A 23,629-nucleotide genomic window follows, 5' to 3' on the forward strand; every position below is an offset into this window, starting at 1 on the left:
AACTTTACCATCCATGGTAATATTAGTGTACGTTATTGTGCCGTTTTCCAACCACAACTCCTGTTTCACAAACAAGAACCTAGAACTATCAATGTTCGGCATTTTTGCTTTAATCGTAACTATAAGGACGAGTTATAAAATAGTTTTATCTGTACATCAACTGAACAAGTAATTGAATTACTTCTTGCAGCTCTATTAAAATTTGTTTTGATATTAGAAGGGAATAAGTCCAAAGTTATACAGCGTGTTGCCTTCTTGAGCAGGGCTCTACATTGCTTTGAATTAGTAATGCAGCACTTCAGTCCTGATGGGTATGGCTGTTTTGTCATTACTGGAATGTGCTGTTTATATTGTTTGGGCTCCACGCAGTGCAATAATCTCATTAAAAATCTGAAACAATTTCTGCTACTTATCCAACAAGGGGGGACATGTCAGTATTTGAGTCTTTATATTTATAAACAGTGTAAGATAGAATTAATCAAACTATTGGCATGAACTCTTAAATCCAGTATCAGTGATATCTCTTGAAGTCAGTCACTGACAGTTAGATGGTTGTTGGCCAATTGATAAAAGATTTTTACACTCAATGTGAAACATAACCCACCACATAATTACCAATTATATCTTTTTATAGCTAAGACAGGCAAGACAGAGAAAATGAGAGCAGGAGAGATAACATAATTACAGCACTGACAATAAAAACTTGTAATAATCATGCACTAGGGTATTCGCTAAACCTACGGCCACAGACATACTGATTTAAATTAAGTTATGGGTCTCCACATAACACTGCTAAAAATAAGATGTTTATTCGCTCTATAAAATGTTCATTCTTTGCGATAAGTCATGGTCTAGAAGAGGAGTGTGGAGATCATTTTCTATAAACTTATATGACTAACTTCCTGGAAGACTAAACTGTGTCAGGTTTTCTTTAAAAAGTACAAAACTGAGATTATGAAGTACTTTAAATCCTAAAGTGCAACTTTAAACAAAGTGTACATTATTCCCAACATTAGATTCAGAACCTTCCCTCGCAATTTAAGACTTTCTTTTGAAGGTTATGTGAGAACAATTCAAAATGTCTCACAATGCAATTTGTACTGAATATGTACATTTGTCATAGCAGCATGGGTCTACAGTATGTCACTAACCAATGAAACCGTTTTTGACCTCTCTCAAATAAAGCCATCAGAACAGAAGCTCTATGCTAAAAAATATTTGAGAGCGGCTATTAGTCATTGTTATTGATATTTCTCCAAGAGATGTAGGAGAACAGAGCCAAAAAAAGAATAACTGCCCACCTAAATGCCACAGAAAAGGAGAACTTGTCTTAAAATATCGCCGTCTCACCGGGGCCAGCCTGCTATGGATTTGGTTTATTACAACAAAGAGTGTATTGCTCATGTGATAGCCAAAACCAGCCAACCATTAGAACCAATTAGAGCCCGTTTCAATACACTCTGTCAAGAGTGTGACAGCATACTGTAAAGCAAGACTACAAAAGGCCACAGGTCTGTTGCTGTTATACACTGTAGAGTTGTATGTTTGATGGCAGATTATAGTTGGAAAACAACTTGAGGTGAACTTACTTACTCATACTACCAAACTACTAACCTTAAACCATTCTCTTAGTTTGCACTTAACTACAAACTAGAAGAATTGTTGTATTTGTAACAACGCTTTTGCATGTTTTTATGGCAAAATACATTTTCAACTCACTATATATTGCATTTTAATTTCCCTGCTAGTATATGTTGGTCCACTATATACATCTGTACTACATACAAAACCTTTCCATTTTCTCAAATAAAAAGGGACCATACACCAATTTTGAGGCTTTACAAATAGTATTACATTTTATTAATATATTTTCATAAAACAAGTTTAAGACTGTATCAAAAACTCAGTAAAAACATTAGATTTTTAACCATTTTTTCTTGTGGTGGTGTCAGATATGAAATGTACATAATTCACATATTGTTGTGGTTTCTTTGTTCCCCATCATATTGAGATAATGCATTATTTTTTTTGTGACAGGCAGATAAACGTTCTTTTGTACCCTCACAAACTATAAAGTCATTTTTTTTTAATGATTGCGATCATAAATCTAGACATACAAATAAAAAATAAAATTATTTCCCACTCTGTCCCTGCCTTCCCCGACTAGGTTTACTGATAAAACACTAACATTATGGAGTTGTTTAATTTCACAGGCACACAATTATGTACATCCCCTTGTCCCCATGCCTCATCTGAACTGGCAATAGGCAATGCACTAAACATAACAGTGCTACACCCAGAGGCAGAACAGTGATAATACAGTACTCTAAGGCCCCCCCACCCCGCATACCAATAAAACCAACTGAATGTAAGACATTGGATCCACCTCATTGACTGTGTCACCAATTCTCACCCTGCTGTGAACCACAGCGTACCATTGGCCCCTTTGTTACTGTTGTAGCAACCGCACAAGGTTTGACCACAGACATCACCTTGGCAACAGCAAATCCAGTCATCTCACAGGCAGGTTCAATGGCACGCACATTAAGACAAAAAAAATGTCATTTGTTTTGCAACTTAATTAGGCTAGATGTACAACAGGCGTGATCAGTGTAATGTTCATTGTGATCAAGTACCACAGGAATCTGATGTGGGGAATTCAAGGATACAAAAAGATTGTTTTTTTTCCTCCTTATTGAACTACCGCCTACTGCGTTCAATTCTGCGCAAGACACATAGTGCAAGGTTTAACAAGAATTTGCATAAGTGCAAGTTTTGCATGTTATTGTCAAGAGGGAGCAAAGCATATAAGAGAGGAGGGAAAGATCAAAGTCTAAGAAACAAACTGGTTTTTGTGTAAATAAAGTGTTCCATGCTTTCAGTTTGGCTTTTTGTATTTCATTCCCCTCTAGAAATAACAGGTGCAAAATCTTAGTAAACCTAGCCCAAGGACAGATAAGAGTGATATAGAACTCATAAAAATTAACATTGTGAGGGAGAGCCTCAAGTCTGTTGTCATGGTGACATCTGCTCAAAGGCCCTGTGGACTTCAGTCCTGGTTCTTTATTATTTTCTATACAATAGAAATAGTACATCATTGAAGATAAAATTGACTCTTCTTGGCAAAAAACAGACAAAAGAATATGCAAGAAGTCAAAAGCAGATCTGAAGGACAAAAAAAAGAAAAGAAAAAAAAAAAAGAAGAGTGCTGCAATTACAAACTGTTTCCCATCAATTTGTCCTGTGCCAGTAGTACAATTGTACAATACAGTGTCTTATCCATGATGTTCAAATATATGGGTATGATTGCCTGCTCCTCTACAAAGTCAAAGTCATTTCATTTTCAACAAGCATCCCTACACTGCACCTGCTTTCCAAACTGAAAGCGCCAGTGTGCGTTAGGGAGGCACATAAGGGGGTGGTGACCTGTATGCGGTCATGTTCTTGGGACGAGAGCCTTTGCCCTCTATGGGGACAGTAAATGGTGGTGGGGGCTGATAAGGAGGTGCATTAGGATCATCATCTTGATAAAGAGAATATTCCTCCAGCAGGTCCTGGTTAAGTAGGGTACTGTGGGGGCCAGCCATGTTAGGGTACTCTGGAGGGGGAAGTGGAGGTTTTTCCTCCTGAAGGATAAGAGGGATGCTGGAGGACGGCGGAGACTTTGAATCATCCAGCTCATCTGCAAATATTATGGGGACTCCTTTCTTGATGAAAGTAGCCTGCTCCTCTATGGTCATCTTACCCTTGCGTTTCTTGCGATAGCAGACCATCGCAATGATGCCAGCTATGAGTAGCAGGGCGGCTACCACAACAGCAGGAATGACAGTGTGTAGGTAAACATCATCACTGCTCCTACGACCTGTACCAGGTGAAGGTGTAGCTGTAGGAAGAACAGGCAAAGGCACCTCTCCTGGTGGGATGAAGGTGTAACTTTGACATTTGTTGATGCCACGAATGGAGATGTTAATAGGTATGAATTCAGGCCCCATGGCTTTGATGAAGGCCTGTTTAGGTTTTCCTTTGGAATCAGAAATCCTGTTGCTGAGAAGTATGATCTGGTCCTTTGGACAAGAACTCTGCGGGAGAGTGTTATTGGTCCATTCCACCACGATGGAGCCCCTTGTAATGTTTCTCAGGGTCACTGCACTGCTGTTGCGGTCCCCGAGGGCATAGGCCAACTTCCTAGTCAAAAGGATCTTCTTATGGACATCGCTGCTTAAAGTATTGGGATCACCAACAAAACGAGCAGCAAACAGAACTGATGGTTTGTCATTATTAGACCAACGGTTGACCTGTACCTCAAATGCATCCATGATACTCCTCCCACCCTTATCTGTGGCCAGCATAAAGTATTCATGTTTCCCCTCATGCTGCTCATCTGGAAGGCCATACAAAAGCTGTATAGTGCTGTTGAACTGAATCCATGATGTTTCATTCACTGCTTCTTTGGGGCTTCTCTTCAGAGTTAAACGCAGCTTATCAGTAGTGCCATCCTCTCTGTCAAAGAATGTATCAGGAGGAATTTTAACTTCAAAATATGTGCCAACCCATGCATTCACCTGATCAATGGGGTTACGGATCTCTGGTTGATCATTTGAATCTGGAGCCAACGAAAAAGGAGTTGTGCGTCTGGGCGGTTTAGCTGTTGTGGACTTGGGTTCCCGAGGAGCTGGAGTGGAGGATTTGGGTTTTTTGGGTTTCCTTGTGGCAGTGGGTTTGGGTCTTTTGGTTGTGGATGGTGGTGTTGGCACAGCTGTGGCCTCTACAAAGGTAGGCCGGGTCATAGTTGGTTGAATCGGGATGGTGCTTGTAGTTCCTAGTACTCTTGTGGGCTGGGGAGGTCCAAAGACTGGTGTGTGGGCAATGTGATCTCTGACCCTCATAGTAGGTTTCACTGGAAGAGGTAAAGGTCCTCGGACAGGGGGAGCAGAATTGTCTGTTGCTGGGGCAATAGATGGTGACGTAGGGGTAGGGACAATGCGTACAGGGGGCTCTGGGTGAGTAGTTGGAGGGAGAAGGGAGGGCACTGGAGTAGGAGTGTTGTTCAACTGCCGTCTAACTCTTTTCACTCCATTGGGCTTTTTGTTGACAATGTGCCAACCAACCACTGGGTATCCCAACCTGGCAGACATGGTCCCATCTTTTGCTGAGTACTGGACGCTGCTAATATCAGGGATACTGTTCTGGTCAAGGGCACATCCAAGCTTCCATGACAATAGGGCCCCATTCTCGACCACTTTCTTTGCATTCCCTGGTCCAGCCATGAATGCAGACATGTCAAATAAGCGGTTGTTGACCACAGGGACCACCCTCATGTGCTCCAGAGGCACATGTGAGAATTTTCTCATTATGCTCAGTAAGTTGACCCTCTGTTCTGCAAACATCTTTGTCAAGTCAGCATCCAAGATGACAGTGAGGACAGTGACAGGTTCCTCAGAGCCACATGTGAAAGGATGGAGGCCACTGATATCAGACTGCAGAGTTAGCAGGGCTGGCTCCGTGTCTGCCCGTTCTTCTGGGTATACTTCAATGGAGAAAACGGTACTGGGGAACATTTGGCTGCCATTCTTCTCAATTATCTCCTCTCCTGACACCAAGATATGATACACACCTTTATCATGCTCCAGGGCCAAGCCTCTCAGAATGCAGCTTTCTTTGTCCCAATATAGCCAGGTGGGTAAAGTCTCCTTTCCCATCTCAGTGAGCTACCAGAGGAAAAGACATAACACTGTTAACACCATTTTATTCTACAGGGAGTTTTCTGAGATAGCACTTAAATATAAAAGGCAAGACTTATTAGTTCCTTTTATTACTTCTATATAAATAACTGTATAAATTACAAATGACCATAAAAAGTTACCAGGACCACAGTGATGTCTCAAACCTGACTAGGAGTCTAACTTTTATAAGGATTTCAAAGTAAATTAATATTGATAAATCTATTATCAATTTAATATTCAGTTCTGTGTTTCTTATTGACCAAGTTGCCAGTGAAATATCTTGAATAAAAGCCAAACGCTTTCACTAACCATTCAACCTCCAAATTCTATTTAGTTTATCGAATCTTTGGAAATATGAACAGGAAGCAGAGTGAGCTACTGTTCATAATAACAACTATGTGAGTCATCGCTCTTCATTTTGAGTTATTGCTGTATGACAGGATATCATTCTGCATCACCACGTGGACCAGTAACAATCTCATTTTATTCACAAATCTGACTGGAATAAATTGCACCATAGTCAGCTTCAATCAACAGTGTAACAGGAATAAATGCTATAGATTATACAGTACACTTACATAGTGACAGCAAAACATGGCCACTATAGTCCCCATTAGGGAAATACATAGACACTAAAAATAGTTGGGAGCGCCTTGATACACCAAATGCTTACAGTGCATGCCGTGTAACCATGTAACAGTCTGAGTCTGGCTGGGGACCTTTACTGCAAGTCCACAATACAATATTTTTCAATGTAATTATTATTCAGTTCAGTACATTTAGTATTGAAAATATTATCATGGTTTGGCAAATTCAAATAAGCAAAGAAACTCTTTTTAAATAAAAACGTATTCCTATACTTCCCATTTGGTTCTCTTTTCTTAACACAAATACTGCTCTAATTGACTGACCTCATTAAATCAATGTTAAATAATTTACAAGCAATGATTTGTAAACAACACATTAGGTATGAGGGATTCAATATTAGAAACCAAGTATTCCGCATAAAAGTTCAACATTAAATTTATCTTAATATAGATTTTTTTTCTTTATGTCAAATCTTCAATGTACTTACATGTACATTACAGCTTGCATTGGCAGGTCCTGGTGGAACCTTCAACTGGAACACTTGACCCACGATTGCAGAGGAATCAGGTATGCCAGTGTGCACTACCCCATTCTTTGTAGAGGAATCTGGGAAAGCTGTAGGCGGCCCTTCCCCAACTGAAGATGTGGCAGCCTGGAGCTCGGAGAGCACAGAGGACTGCATAGAAGCCTCAAGTTCCAAAGATGTAATCTCCACCATTGTCTCTTGCTGTTCTGACATGGTCCCCTGGATCATGGTCACTAGAAGCCCTATTACCAGAGGGATAGTCCTGCATGAAAGAAGCCTGCTCCTCCCAGCATCCCCGTAACTCATTTCTCTCCTTTTAGAGTGCATAGCAATAGGCTGCCCAACTGATACCTATGAACAACTGGAGAGACCACATGTACTAAATTCAGCCTGATAATATGCTTGTGCGTCAGATTCCTAGTTATTGGCTATGCTCACAGATGCAGTGGCTTTTCTTTGGTGTCCTCTGTGATCCATGAAGAGATCTTTGGCAGCCTGTTAGACAGCCATGTCAGCCAGCTACGTGAGGAAAAAAAAAAAATTAATGTGATGAGATTGATAAATGAAAAAAAAAAAAAACATCTGAGCAACCATACAATTGCATAAACTATATTTCAATTTTCTATTTAGATTTCACACTTTTCAAAAATCTAAGTTCTTCTACTAAAGAACTGTGATAACATTTTGAATAATATTTATTTCCCTGACATGTAGAAGTATCAAAGGTAGTTTGCCTTGGTTGTAGGTCTTAATTAGGTGCCCTGGGGGATTGAATTAGTCTCCATTGTGCTGACCCAGCCAACCCCAATCCTCTAACACTCAAAACAGCCAGAAGGGTCAGCCAAATGCCTTGAATCCTAATGCCTGACCAGCACAAGGCTGTGACATCAATTTGTTCACTCCAAAATATATGCGGGAGAAGATTTCTTGCAGAAGGTTTTAGTACTACACGTCATACACTGAACAGGCTTTTGGTCTAGAATCTGTTATTAGTCAGTTTTTACAAATGCTCTAAATGTCCTCATAGGACGCATTACACAAATTACTTCTATACCTGTATTTACCCTAACATAGGCCGGAACAGACCTCATCATCACTGTTCCAGGATAAGCTATAAAATTTAATAAGACTAATGAGAGGTAGTCATTATTGAAAACAACCATGCATGCAAATTAATAGTCTTTCAGTAAACTCTATGCCTGCAAAGCAGTAACAAATAAAGCTTTAGATTAGTTGATCTCTCTCTCCCTTTCTCTAGACTAAACAATCAATTATACACATTTTGTTACAGCCTGAATTCAATTTGCAGAAATTCCACTTCCAATCCAGATGTTAACAATAACAAACTATGCTGCAGTGACATATGACATTTAAATATTAGCCTTCTCTCTGTTTACATAAGGAAATAACATCAAGTATCTTAAAAAAATATTAGTTGTTTTTTTTTTTTTTTTAACTCATCTCATACTGTGTTTTTTAACCTTTGCATCTACGTAATAAAACAATTTTATAAGGCTTTTTTTGCAATCCACGTTCTCTAACAGCGGTATCTTAAACTGAGAACCTGTACTGTCCCTGGTGAATAGGGAAGAAAGATTTTCAATAGTTGCTGGTGAAAGTGATGGGAACCTGAGAAATCTGGCAGTAAATTCTACCAAATTTTGTGTAAACTTCTATCTTGTAGCAGTTACCGGTTTCAAAGTGTAATACCAAAGTACCATATCATGTTGCAAAGGACAAGAATGAAGGAAGTACATTTTTGAAAAGCTTACAAGACACTGGTCTCAGACTTCATTAGTGCAATTTAGTCCTCTAATGCTTAAATATTTATGGGGCTGAAAAAAATTGTTCTTAAAATGATATTCTTCTGTAAGTGTGTGTTGCCCTTATACATTTCTATTTATAAGAATGCTTATTGAAGGTTTGGTCACTCTATGTCAGTCTTTGAAAACCCACTAAAAACAATAGCCTCTATTACTATGGATTGTACAGTTCACAATCAAATTCAAACTCTTTTCCTTAAAAGCTACTTTTCTAACTCTGTGGATTCAGGTATAGTTCTCCTTCACACCCTTCTACAGTAACTGGCCAGATTATTCATATCTAATGATGTTATTCTAAGGAGCCAGTATCTCTCTAGTAGTGTACAACTCAGCCTGTGATATTGAGACCCACTGCCTTTTCATTTAAAAAATGTATGATGCATTAGTGGACAAAAACCTACATACTAAAAAGGTAGCTATGTATGGTGATATTTATTATCTGGGAAATTCTACTGTGTCAGTAAATCATCTGCTATTAGTGACTAATAAAACATCTTAAACTATATTGGGTTGTGTTTTGTTTTTTTATTTTTTACTAATATCATCACTCTACTCATACCGCAGGTATCTAGTGCTAAAATAGCCCCAGTGCTAAATTAGTGTAATACAATCTTATTTTCCACACTGCACACTTACTAAAACCTGTTTCTATGATACACTCTTTCATTTATGGTAAACAGTACAATGCACAGGCTTCAGTGTGGACAATTCCTGTCCATTTCACACTGAGGCCTACACTACTAGGGGGATGAAAGTGTTTACAACTATGGCATCCATGCAGTTCAACAGTAGTTAAAACTAGAAAACAGTCAAACATAATTAGGACTGTGATGCACAGTGACACTCGGGGCCAATTGAACTGACGTACCACAGAGAGGACAGTTATGATTAGACCACCAGCTGGGAAAGCTATAACATACAATAAATTCTGCACAGCTCCTGTAACCTTGACCGTTCTGCATTTTTGTTTGAAAGCACTGGATGGATTAAAGAAAGTTATCTATTTTGACAATTTATTTTGCCATCTACTCTCACGTACACATAGAGTACTGAGCCATGTCTCTCACCATTTATCAGGTTGAGACATGTACCTTATCAGGGATCTTTATCTACTGAGTCAGTTCAGTGGAATTTCTATCCCATTCCCCTCTCTCCCTGTACAGCCTGGTTTTGACTCTGAGGACAATAAACACTATGCAGTCTCTTTAACAGACATGGTCATGGAGGAATACCTAGAGGCTGAGTGGCATACAATATGCCAGCTGAGCATAAAGACAAAATGCATTGCTCTATTCATCTATCCATTTGTGTTGTACAACATTAACATTTTGCCCATAAGCCTAATTTCATTCAGAATTGAGCATTACAATTCACCTCAGGCAGTTGCCACATACATTAGAAAAAAAACATCTGAGCATCAAAGTAAGATTTCCACAATGTGGCCTAGTTTCTATCACGTTCTCATTTCACAGTGTGTTAGTAATTCACAATTCAATTCAATCAACATCTCATGAAGAAACAGAAAAGGTTTCAATGTTGATTTGCAGAGTTCCACTGAACTAGACAACAATATTAAACTGAAACACATACATAACAGGATGTGATTGGGTTCAGTAAACCTCAACAAGAATAATGAGGATGTGTCATTTGAGGACAATTTTAACAAAAGCATAAAGATGAATCCATGTTGCCTATAGCAGAGAAGAATGTATGTAGAAAGAATAAAAATGTAACGTATGATAACCTGATCTGCCTATTAAATGGTCTTAGAGGACATACAGAAAGCCTATTTTTTAATACACAGCCTATGTTAATGACATTTTACATTACTGACAGAGGGGATAACCGTGCTTCACTGTGATTACTGTGACAATTTCTTTACAACAGCACTGGGTCAGAGCTGTGACACTGCTGCAAAAATATGTAAGAGATATGGTTTCAAAGCCCCAGTGCTAAATTAGTGTAATACAATCTTATTTTCCACACTGCACATTTACTAAAACCTGTTTCTATGATACACTCTTTCATTTATGGTAAACAGTACAATGCAATTCCTGTCCATTTCACACCGAGGCCTACACGACTAGGGAGATGAAAGCGTTTACAACCATGGCATCCATGCTGTGTGCAGTTCAACAGTAGTTAAAACTAGAAAACAGTCAAAAATAATTAGGACTCTGATGCAAAGTGACACTCAGGGCCAATTGCACTGACGTACCACATTCAGCAGCCTCTAGATAGTGCATGAGCTGAATAACAAACGTATTCACAAGACAAGCTTGCTTTGCAACTGGATGTTTCACTTGTGTCCCCCCCTTTAAAACAAACTGTTCAACAAAGTAATGAAATATGTGCAGAGAAAACACAAAACTGGCCTTGGCTGAGTGAAGGTCTAACCTGGCATAATGACCCGAGAGCAAACTCGTTTAACGCCACAGGAAAACAACTGTATGCTGTCAAATCCCTGTGTCGGATGTCAACAAATCACTTCAGTGCATTTTTGGGAGTTTAGAGGCGTCTAAACATGGAGCAAAGCTCAAGTGCAAGACGACGCTTTGTAAATATATTTAAGAAATGACAGTTTCCTCTGAAAACTACTGGTGTTGTGGGTTGATTTTCTTGACACTTGACACTGCTGTTGCTCGATAAGTTGTGATTTATGGCATACATAAAGTTAGAGCCGAGCTACTGGAGCTAACGTTACTGTGAAGGTTACCGATCAACATTTTGTTAATCTCACGTTAACTAGTAGTAAGTGATCGTCGGATTAAGCCAATCTTAACCTGTTTAACTTTACTAAACATCCCGTGGTTCATTACAACAGACGTTTCGACGTGTCAATTAACAACATCGAAATAACTATCGTAATCGCATTTCAAGGTTGATTGGAAATTGTGTTGTAGCTAATATCCACTTTGCTAGCTAGTTAGTATCTTCGAGCTAGCGTTAGCGAACTAAAACGGTAACTGTTAGCTACCGGGCCCGTTTCACTTGCCCTCGATTCCCTCGGACTCGGTAGACAAGGCCTCTGTAAATCACAACGCCACCTACGACGCTCAACCTTGATAAATCATTTAGCTTCACATGCTGGGTAGATCATGTACGTACGGTGTCACTGTTACATAAAACTATGCAAACACGAAAGACGGTAAATGCAGTAGCACAGTAGCGGAGGATTGCTCTCCTGCATCTGTCCATCGCTAGCGCAGATGCACCTGTTTTATTCTAGGCGGAAACAAGCAGCGAGCTGCTGCTGCTGCTGCTGCTGGGGCACCCACAACACACATGCCCAACTCTGTCAAATACATTACAGCTAACGTTAGCTCCATCAGGCTGCACTACTTACAATTTTACTCTCTTACAAAACCTCGCTTTCCTGTAGTAACCCCCCCCAAAAGGAAAGCGAGATCCAGCTCTCGACACTTTCAAACGCTGAACGTCAAACGAGGTCTGAGCCATGTTAGCCACCAGCGAGTGGGGCTAACCAACAAGCTAACGTCAAGAGAGTATGCCGATGACAAATATAGCTGTTACCTGTCCTGTCTGCGGATGGGTGTTCGTGCTAATTTTGTAAGCTAGCCGAGTTAGCACAGATGAACGAGGGTGGCATTTTTTAATGATAGTACAGCTAAAACATCGACGGAGCCCAAATTTAAACTGACCTTGTTAGCGAGCTAACGTTAGCTAACTCGCGCCGTAATGTCTCCTCTCGTAGCCGGGGAGCACCGCGGAGACCTCCAAAATGCCATTAAACATGCGTCTTCCTTAGCTTTTATGAAGCATGGTATCTGAGCACAGTCTAGGGAATGGATACCTCCCCGGTTTGTCAAGTCTACCGATAGTTCCCAGCTCTCTGTTGTAATTATGTCGGCAGCTACCCCTCCCTTGCTGCCTCTGTCCTCTTCGCAGACAGGTCTGTAGCGTTACAGGTTGAGGCCAGTCGCATGTAGCAGCAGGGCTCCTCCTCTCCTTCCTTTGGAGACACGCAGGTGACAAGAGGAAACCTCAAATGAACGGTGCGGGTAGTTAGTTGGAGTCACCTCGCCACAGCACCGCAGCTACTTGATGGTGATGATCACGCATCGCCACGCATTTCCTATTCCAACCTTGAGTGGGTTCATTAGTCTTGAAGTGAGTGACATGAAAGCGGGGTGGGGGTAAAGGTAAAAGCTGGAGGACCTGGATGGGCTGACACAAGTTGGCCTGTGGCCACTGTAGAGGAAGCCGCTCATCTTCTTGCTTCCTGTAAAGCTTTCAGCTCTGTAACTGTTTTGTTCAATTCCTTATTTAATAGCCACTAAATAGATTTAACATCTATTTAGTGGTTACTTGCCATGTGAGGTTCTACTTTTGAACCTCGCAATCAGTGACACATTATTTTTCAGGTTAAAAATATAAAACTCCAGGAAACTGCTTCTGGTTTTTGTTTGTTTGTTTGTTTTGGTTGTTTTTTTTTGTTTGTTTGTTTTTTTGTGAGAAAGATGCCCAGGTGTTGTGACATGTAAGACAAAATGTTGATCTTTTATCTGTATTTCTTCTTATTTCGAAACAGACATACAAAGACACAACAGTTTATATCCTTGGTTCCCCCTCAGTGACTTTGCATAGCAATTATGAGCCAACAGACATGGAAGTGACCTTCATGGCTTTATCTCCTGCCACGCATACTGATTACTTACGTAGGTTATGTATGCATTTTTACAATGTAACAGATGAAAAATGAAGTTTCATTCAGCTCATTCATTTATTTGTATCATGTAGTACCTGGAGAGATTTACTCTCATAGACTTTATCATGAATGATCACATTTGACAGTTTAAAGCTGGTAGTTGTTTCTTAAGTGCCATGACTTTATTATATAATCCTTTCTAATTTAAAAGTTAGAGTTTATTTAATCAAATTCTTCACAAGTATATCCAAGAGGACTACTTTGATCCAAAATAAAATCAGTACAGAATAAAACAATGCAGAATGGTGCAACAAAGATCATCAGACAAAGCATAGGTGTTTCCACGTGTATTAATGTCTTGTAGTTACAAGTAACAAAGGTTCACTCTGATTCTGTATCTGTGTTTCATGGCATCTTCCATCAAGTTTATTATTTATTACTTACTAGGACAAAAGGTTTTGTTACTCATGTTTTATGACACCGGAAATGCTACATGTAGGTAAATGAGGCGGGTCCCATTCATGGTCTAAAGGTTATATTTGTTCAAAGAAGTTTGTTGAAGTGATTCACAATTGAAACGGCCTTTTTTCAGTTCGAGTACGCATAAAATCTTTGAACATTTTTATATCCTACAAAAAAAAAAATTCAAAATTCTGTATTCTCAGGGGTGAAAATCTACCTTCTGAAGAAATAAACCTCAGTGGAACTGATATTATGACAAGGTGCGTTGGGCGGCTTAGCACAGCTTGTCATATAACCATGTTTGATTTTACTATATATACAGTATAGTTACTTAATTTGCAATAATAAAAAAAAAAAAATCTAATGCTGTCACTGTCTGTTACTAGAGTTACTAGAGCTGTGTACAGTGGAGGAGTCAGTATTGGTTTGTGGATTTGTGGTGCAGACATTCAAATCATTCCCTGCTCTCCAGCTTGCTGCACCGCAAAAGATTCCTTGAGATTACCTTTCTTCACCTTGGCGACTTCCTACCTTCCTCTTTTAAGGCGTAGCAGATACAAAGAGGGTGGCATTTCTTTGTTGAGCTCTCTTTGAGCTTATATGAATGGCTCGTTGTATTAGCCTGCATTATTATGGTTTTAAATAGGGCATGAGCTCTACTGGGAACAAAACTTGAAAGAGGAACATCTCCCAGACTGACAGCCAGTGGTGAAAAAGATGAAGCAGCACAGTAGAAAACTTGAAATCCAACAACAATCAAAGATGTACTTATACTGCCATATAAAACAGTGAAAATAGCCATTCTTATCATTACCATTGCCAACAAATGATTAGCTGTTGTTCAATCCACTGAAAATATTTGCATGAAATATGTGGTGCCATTTATGTAATGCCATCATCACACATTATCATAAACTATAAACTGTGTGAATATATTTGAGCACAATTGAGTTGATGTTCGTGGCAACAAAGAAAGGGCCTTTATATTCTAATAAAAGCCTTGGCAAGTATGATTAGGATTTAATATAGAGATACAGAGCCTGTCTGTAATAGTTCATAGGCCTGTCAATCATGTCAATCCCCTGATTCTTTGTTCATCCCTGCAAGGCGACAATATGAAGAAACACAGGGTCTGAATGTAGACTCATGAGATAAGACTGGAGTCTGAGTATCTAAATGAATGTTCTATTCAAAGAGAACACGCATAAGTGATTAAATTAATTCAGAATTAGTTTCCAAATGCGTGTAGCAAAACAAACAACAACTTAAATAAATAAAATTATGAAATGTAATTGTAAAATCCACAATTTTGTTTTGTTAGTCATAGATTGCATTTACAGGTTACACTTCAGAATAATGAGAACTTATTTTGGAATTGTCTGTCTTAATTGTTTCTAAACCCAACGCTTTTGTTAATTCACCCTCGGCGCAGACACGATATGTAAATTGTAAGAATGTCAGCTGAAAAGAACACATGCATATCCTAGCAGGTGCTGTTCTCTTTTCCTTTTGTTTAGCGTTGATGCATACGTATTATGGACAATGAATTTCCATTGCAAATGCTTCCAGCTCTCATTTTGCTAAAACACACACACAACAACACCTGCAGGTCTACTAGACCATGGTACTTCTACTGCAGAGCTTTCATGTGATTGCACATATCAATCTGACTCTTGATGTGTGAGCACAGAGCGAGAAAGAGAGTGGATTAGGAATCAGCTGACTCCCCACATTTTCTTCCAAGTGACTTATTAGGAGGGTTATTCTGAGCACACTGTTGGACCACTGTGGGGGCTGACTGAGTAGTGAGACCCTCAGTGGAGCCAATCTCCCCCCCTCTCTCACAATGGTAGATTACTTCAGACAACCCTTATCGGCTTTACTCAATAACAAATGGAAAAACCCTTTCTACTTTTTAGATGTTGTTCTCACAGATCTCTCATTTCCAACACATTTTATGTGACAGTCATAATACAGAACAGCTACCCTATAATGATTTTTGGTTTCTGACATGAAAAGAGTAATTTACAGGATCCTTTTGTCAACATCCACACTGAAATGCTTTAAAGAATGTCTCAGGAATACATTATTTACCTGTTAGAAGTTTTGTTTTTGGTCTGCAGTGGGTGTCTGCTCACGCCGTCACTTGTTATGTTGAGCTGATAATAGAACAGGAAGAAGCAGGATTTCCTTTCAGCACAGTGCCGAGACCCGTGTACTGTTCCTGTTTGTGGCTGCCCCCTGGTTATCTGTTCTCCCTGCTCAGCACAAATAAGATTTTCTAAGATGTGCAATCATCACTTCTACGTGTTTAGAATGAAATACATTGTTCGCACGCTCCTACTTTCTGAAAATATCATTATTATGTTAAAGCAACAATAGTTATTTACTAAATATTATGTTTTACTAAACAGAAATTTGGGACTTGTAGGTTAATCTTGCCATATTTAGATGTATTTCAGTGTAATTTAATCCCAGCCAAGTCTTGCTGAGGCAAGTTAGCTGATAATTTGCAATTACACTGCATAATTAATCCACCATCAGAGACCCCAAAGGCAATTACTGGAGATTGGTCATTAGCAGCTGTATATGTTCAACCAGTGGCAGATCAGGCTACTCCATTACAGGGTAAACGTGCAGCTCTCGATGATAGCTCGTGCTAAATGGAAGTCTGAAGAAAAGCCCCTAATGACCTCTGTGACTGGGGTAATAGTTTTGTTATCAGAGACAAACGCTCTAATGAGTCTGAAACACATCAAGAGGACATCAGCAAATACAGAAATCAAGCAAATGGCATAACCAGAGGATGACCCCAATGAAGAGCAAAAATCCAATAAAAACCCAATGACGGAATCGTTTCTCAATTGTCCCTAAATGTGTCCTTCAGCTCTTTAGCAGTCACCTGAAATGCCTTTAACTCAGTCCAGCAGTACCATAACATCATTATGTATGACTCCAAATGAACCTTTTGAACATTTTAACTATGATGCCATAGATCACCTAACAGTCCTCATGAATTCCATATTTGGACTAGTTTAGTTACTAAACTAGTTTAGTTACTAAACTAGTATGTCTCTTATGCTCCGACTTTACTGTAGAAACAGTTTAAAGTAATAATGACTGTGTGCTGGCATGTGTATAGTTTCTTTTTAGTCATAGTAGCAGTTGGTGATAAAATATCTCTAACACGGATGACGCTTTATGACTTTGTTAATCCCTTGATCTTTTTTCCTCTAACATGACTATATGGCTAAAATTTGTGATTTCATGTAAAATGTGTTATGGATGGATTATTGGGAAATTTGGTTCAGACATAAATACCCTCCATATTAACACCATTAGTCCCAGTTGCATGTTGTGTTTAGTGCTAATTGGGAATTGTTAACATGGTAAAACGTCAAGAAATCAGCCTTATTATCCTTGTGAATAAGTTAGCAGCCTTGAGAGCTGGTATATATTATTTCAAAAAGTCCCTCCAAGTAAGATAAGATGCCAGACTTGCACATAGTGTGTGGCCTATATATCTTGGAGAGTCCAATCCCTACGCAAGGTGACAAGCATATTTGGTGTAACCTGAGTAGGCGCCCTCTCTTGTTACCTCTCTGACCTAGATAATCATCACCTGTCTGTGTTTTGTGTCCCTAGCAGGCTAAGAGATTTATTAACTAGCAAGAACGTGTAAGGTCTCAGGACTGCGTTCCAGTTTTGTCCATTGGACCTGACGGTGACTGGCACTCACGCCTAAGGTGGCAGGCAGCTCTGTATCAGAAAGTCTGCATGGGCTGCCAAGTATGTGGCGTTGCACGCCTGCCTAATATCTGGTTGAGCCCCTGGGCTTACGGAGGCTGGAAATGGGGAGAAAGTGCGGAGGCCCTACATTGGGTCCCAGGTGTGCAGTTAATGCTACCTATCAATTCCTGCTCAGGATGAGGGAAACTACAAGCCAGATCAAATCATGAGTCAGAGCTGGTGGATGCATTTCAGTCTGCCTTATTGCCTGTCTAGTCACATGGTAACAGCACAGACTGAGATGGAATGAGTCAACGGCTGCAGGAATCACATCCACACATCCATCCAGGTGATATGTGGGAGAGTGTGAATTGAATCTCGACTCTTGGGCTTATCACTCAAAATTCCATGTTACAATCATATCTATGTTTAAAGACGAACAGGGAAAAAACATCAGTGGCATTCAAGGAGAAGGAATGGCAGAGTCTGAAGCTACCTATTATGTAGCTCCCCATATCCACCCACTGCTTGGTCCAAGGCTGTCTGTGCTTCTGTGCTGGGCTCACACAGGGACTCTCTGTGATACAGCAGAGCTCTCAGTGCTGGGAGCATGGCACTGAAGCCAAAGTCCTGTTGTCCAAATCCATCGGCACTGTCTCATTTAGCAGATAAGAGGCTAATATACAGGGTGGGTAGGAGGTATCTACAAATACAAGGCCTCTCTTGTCGCTTGCTTGCCATTCTCCACATTCCTGGAATGTGTATAGGCATGTACAGACAAACAAAACCTTGAGGATCTTTTTCCCTTTATCCCCCCCAGACTCAGGTGTGTTGTAATAGAATGTAAATCACAATATATTTGCTCTGCCTGAAGAGTTTCAGATATAAATCACAGTTGTCAATGAACCTACTGTTTTTATTCTGCTGTTTTATGTTGTCTAGAAAGCAAATAATCCTAGTTCCAAGCAGTAATCCAATGCTGGTTCTTTTGTATTTACTCAGTTAATCTGTGTCCAGCATGAAAATGTTGAAAACACTTTTAAAAAGGTGTCCACAAGTCTTTTCCACGGTCAATCATGAGCAAGAAAAGGCAAATGTTTGCCTTTACCAAAGTCTCACTGTCGATATGAAAAGAACACTTGTGTTTTTTTTATCTACAAAATCTTTTTAAAAAGGCCGCAAACACTTAACTACAAGCCATTTCCTAAATAAAATAATCTGGCAAAATTGTGATGTAAATCCAGGCCTGTTTGATAAAGTATTAAGTAGACAACTTGGTTTTCAACTTGCCAGTTTTGATACTCACTACTGCTGCAAAATATCAGTCGTGACAAAGAATGTGAGGGTTAATACGTGGCCCTAATCCTCAGATCAGCTGTGTATTTGCCAACAGCAGAACACTGCTTCTTTGCTAGCCAGCTTTTGATATAAATGCATAGTAGTATGAACATTTGGATCAAGACCTTTGACAACATACCTTGTTTTATGGTTTAACCGCTGCTTTTTAATACTTGCCACAGAGACTAGCTTCAGTACAGTTAGTGTTGTCACACTATAGTGAGTTTGTGCACAAGTACAGCATTGTGCTCGAGCACAGATCTCATTACCTACCAGCACGTCAGCGCGCTTTCAAGATCAAAAGCTGTTTTAAGGCTTAAGGCTCATATCTGACATATGAGACTCGGCAGATAGTCCTGTCTCTGAAGTTAAAGACAAGAGCTTTGATGGGGTCCTGGGACAGGAAGTTATCATTAAGTTACTTTATGTCACGCTTTTCTGTTTAAAAAGCAACTGAATGATTGAAGATTTACAACATAGACTCTGAACCGTTTTATCAAAAGTAATCACACAGTTTGAGGAACTTTATCAATACGTAACTTAAAAAACCTGTTATTGCTTCACTTCTGTATTTTCACGTTGGTTTATGCATTTTTAAGTTTTTGTTCTCTCCTTTGAAATAAATGCCAGAACTTCATACTTGTTTTACCATACTCATCATATCAAGTTAGGGCCCACAGGCTGTTTCCAGCCATAGAAACAGGAACTACACCCTCATAATGTTGCCTACATTGCATATTTGTGCAGTTGAGGATGACACAGTATCCTTTGGCCTGTTCAAGACATAGCCTAGAGGAGCACTTCCTCTCACATCTGCCATGATCTCATCCTCAGGTTATTTGACACTGAATTAAGGAAACTACAATCAAGGGCCTTGACTGTGTCAACTTTGATTAAAACGTAATGCAGGGGGACGCACATTACTATTGAAAGATGTAGAAATACAATAATGAATGTATCATAAAATCTATGAAGAGTTTAGTCAGTTAAGCATTCAGCGATCCAACCATGGAACATGGAATCTTTGACATTAACTTGCTTTGTCAGGTCGCACATCTTTGCTCTGTATTTATTTGCAAATAATTTGCTTTCCATGGTTTCAAAGTGCACATACAGTAGCTCTACATATACCTTTAAATTGTGTGCTAATGGGGTTGAGCAAGCAAGCGTGTGTAATAGCTGTGAGGAAGCATACAAAATTCACTTTCCAGCTCTCATTTTACTGGCCATCACTGAGATCTGACCTTTAACCTCACTGCTACTGTGACAACTAGGCCACCGCTGCTCCTTAGAAATGAGATGATATAAGAACTTAAGTAGATTAGATTCTCATGCTGACATATTTTGTCTTTTCATATTTCTGTCCATGTCAAGTACCATAACATTACTTGACGTGGGCATCAATGCTCTGTGGATGTTCTGTGACTATCAGTGGAAGAACTACTTAGATCTTTTATTTCATACTATTAAAATTAAAGTAAAGTCTCAGAATATACTTTTACTTCTAACTGTGTTGTACAGCTTGTGAATTTCCCCTATAAATTATTAAAAACATTTAACCTGTATTTATACATCATGATAATAAAATATGTAATCTGAATATGCAAAGTGGCTAGTGACTAAAGTTACTACACAACATCTACACAAAATAAACAAAAATTGAATCACATGGGAGCTTGCCATCACCAGTGCCAGTTCTGCTTGAGACAACAACATTTACAGAGCACGGCAGGCATAATCCGGGTTCTGTAAGCTATTTAATACTAAATCTCCTATTAGTAAGCTTTTCCAACTCCAGTCTGTTCTGTCTCCATTGTACAAATAAAATATTTGCTTCAAAGCCAAACATCTTCAAGGGAATATAGTATGGAAATTAGTTTTCCAATTTGCATCACCATTCTGCGTCTAATTGCAAAGGGTCACAGCTATTTTAGCAGTATACATACTAGATGCTAACATGCAGATGTTGTGTATGTATTTTATTTGTGGCTCACTCTCATTCTTCAAACAGGGGCAGCGGACACTGCAAAGCACCTGTAGGTTCTGTGGTCCTATAATGTGAATTGTGAACAAAGTAGTTTTTAAGTTGGTACTAGAAATTACTTACATCTTTAAAAAGTAAACATCAAAAAGAAATGTCAAACCGTTGCCTGAGAGGGAATCAAAGACGATTCCAGCTTTTCAAGAAGATCAAGCACAAGTTGCTTTAATGAAAGGAGGACCTACTGTGAGCTCTGCTACGAGGAAGCAGACAGAAGCTGAATGATGTTTCACTCGCCCACCCCACCTCCCATATGTCTTCAATCACTGTTTGTCAGGACAAAGTTTAAAAAAATGCTCTGAAATCCAATGCAGAGAATGTTAAGCCATGTTTGTTTCTGCATGAGAGGACTGGATGGAAGAAAAGAGACATTCCATGGCTGAGTAATTGTAGTGTTTCCCTGGTGTCATCTCCTGTTGTTTCAGTGCCATTTAGTATGAGAGGTATTTGTTAGGCTTGAATGCTCGCAGACAAACAGGGGTGATATACATTGTGTTCGTCAAAGCAAATGGCAGTCTGTACACAAGCAAATGCTTTTGTGAACGACTTCACTATCTAATTTTCAGCTCTATTTAATTTTAGAAATTACGAGGTTACAATGAAAAGCACACATGCGGAGCAACCGAGGTAAATCAGATAAGATCCAAATACTGATTCTCAGCATGTGCCTGAGTCATTAAATCCAAACATAAAATCAAAACAAAATTAACATGTAATGCTGTTTCTCTCACATCCTAAACTCAAATACGGCATCTGCATACACACACACACACACACACACACACACACACGTAGCAGGGTGAAAGTCTTATACATTTCTAAGAAATCCCACACCTAGTGCAGCTTTGTCAGCTTGTGCCGCTGTGATTCAGTGCAGATCTGACTGTGTTTATTATGGCCCTGCGTTGTATGTGGCAAGTGTACTGATGTGATCACGGTTCCTTCCCCCAGTTGATGACTGTGTCACATCCGACAGCGCACCTCAGCTGTTTTAAAGCCATGTCACCATGACTGATGGCTGGCTATGGTCTGGCTCACACACCCCTAGTGGCGGGTTTGTATTTTTTTTTTTTACCCAACAATGCACCCTGTCTCCTCAAGATGAATTAGAAATCACACAGCACCTCCTACTGTTCATAAAACAACATCTCACTTTGTCAGTAGACCAGATGGACCACAGCAAGTTATGCATTAAAGCTTTTCTACGCTTAAATGCTTGATTCATAGGATGCCATTATGTAGTAACTCTCATGGATTTGCCTCTACATGGTTGACAGATTAAACAATAATAACCCATATTATTCTCATCCCACTGCTGGCTTGAAAATTATGTTTCCCTGTCAAAAGATTTACTGTTATGTGTCTTCCCTCAAGGTTAGGGTCTAATATGGCTATCTTCACACAGTATCACTGTGCTCAGTTAGAACCATAATAACCATGTCCAATAATTGCTAATCATAAATCTGAATAAGTGATCTTGTAAGGTTTTAAAATGTGTTAAAACATAGAAGCTCCCCTACTCATAAATCTCATATTACATTTGGGAAATAAACGTAAACTTTACAAATCTGTGTGACTGTATCTGTGATAAATATTTACTTACTTAAATATAAATATAATGTCACCATCAGAGAGGCAAGGCAACAAAATGTAGGCAGTAGTAAAATGTGATGTAAAAATCAGTAATCAACAAAAGACTTTATGTAGAAATGTCAATATAGGCTCACAAAGAATGCCCTTTTTATTATTTAGTTTGAAAGAGAGGCACCTGAGAAACAACTGAGACAATTTGTGAAACAGATGGAGATGTCATACTCAAAATACCCAGTCGCCCTCTCGTTCACATCGGAGCAGCGGGAGATTGTCTTGTCTCACATCATTATGTTTAAATGAATGGGCTATTATCAGTGAACATTCATCAAGTGCATTTTGCTGTTTGTAAAAATGATTAATGTAAATCATTCTCTCCCTTTAATATTGTTTATTCACATTTCTAAAAAAAATGTGAAAGGACACCTGGCCTTTAAGGCTAAATATGCATTTATGCATTTACATTCATCAGTCCAGCCCTGTATAAAGTAAGATGCTATAGCAACTGGATGGATAGAATCAATCTTGCTCCCACGGATGATCCCTGTTTGGATTGACAAAGTGCAATATTAGGATGTGGGCACTAGATGGCGCCGTATGAGAGAAAGTTATCGATCACTAAAACTTCAAATGAAATGTGCATTTGGACCAATATTTCTATTAGAGCAGCACATCCTTCTTTGCAAACAGTAACAACCCTGTGACAATTTATCAACGGTGTGTGCAGTCTGACTCTGACGTGGATTCTGCGAGGATGTTAGTCAATTAAAAGCAACTTTATGTGTAATGAAAAAAATGTTATTTGACAGATATATAACATAAATGGAAACTTCTGCAAATAGTACAATTCCCCATGATTATACAATAGAGCACAGTCCGACTGATTCAGCAAATCACATTTCTCCGCTCATGCCATCATTTCAGAGGCTCAGTGATCCTGCATGTGTCGGAGCGACGCACGGGGAGAAGCGCGCTGTGCCCCCTGCGGAGGTCCTGCGGGGACAGAGAGGACAGCAGGGACACAAATACACTGGACGCTTGAAGGCATCTGAACCAAAGTTGATGTTTTTTTATTTTTTATTTTACCCAGAGAGCACTCGGCTCTCTCCCACGGGGTGCCTCGGTTGATGGTGATCAGGG

At 39.4% G+C, this 23,629-nt stretch overlaps 1 protein-coding gene across 2 annotated transcripts; it reads right to left on the bottom strand.

Annotated features, from left to right (window-relative positions):
* Positions 1 to 1,937: 1,937 nt before the first annotated feature.
* Positions 1,938 to 12,763, bottom strand: LOC113167311 (dystroglycan-like). Of its 2 annotated transcripts, XM_026367817.1 has the most exons (4): positions 12,323 to 12,763; positions 7,276 to 7,356; positions 6,799 to 7,079; positions 1,938 to 5,708 (listed from the first exon to the last, which is right to left on the bottom strand). In XM_026367817.1, the coding sequence occupies exons 3-4, from the start codon at positions 7,063 to 7,065 to the stop codon at positions 3,399 to 3,401; spliced, it is 2,577 nt and encodes an 858-aa protein (XP_026223602.1). In that variant the 5' UTR covers positions 7,066 to 7,079; positions 7,276 to 7,356; positions 12,323 to 12,763; the 3' UTR covers positions 1,938 to 3,398. The 2 variants fall into 2 exon arrangements, with proteins under 2 accessions (XP_026223602.1, XP_026223601.1); XM_026367816.1 differs by having other exon boundaries at positions 6,799 to 7,356.
* Between the last annotated feature and the right edge of the window lie 10,866 nt (positions 12,764 to 23,629).

The sequence above is a fragment of the Anabas testudineus genome, chromosome 7 (assembly GCF_900324465.2).
Source record: "Anabas testudineus chromosome 7, fAnaTes1.2, whole genome shotgun sequence".
NCBI lineage: Eukaryota > Metazoa > Chordata > Actinopteri > Anabantiformes > Anabantidae > Anabas > Anabas testudineus.

Bases quoted from the DNA above. Each gene is read 5' to 3' on its own strand.
- LOC113167311 (XM_026367816.1), bottom strand. From the start codon at position 7,164: ATGCACTCTAAAAGGAGAGAAATGAGTTACGGGGATGCTGGGAGGAGC. The intron at 5,709-6,798 runs GTAAGTACATTG...TTCCTCTGGTAG, and splicing joins ATGCAAGCTGTAATGTACAT to CTCACTGAGATGGGAAAGGA.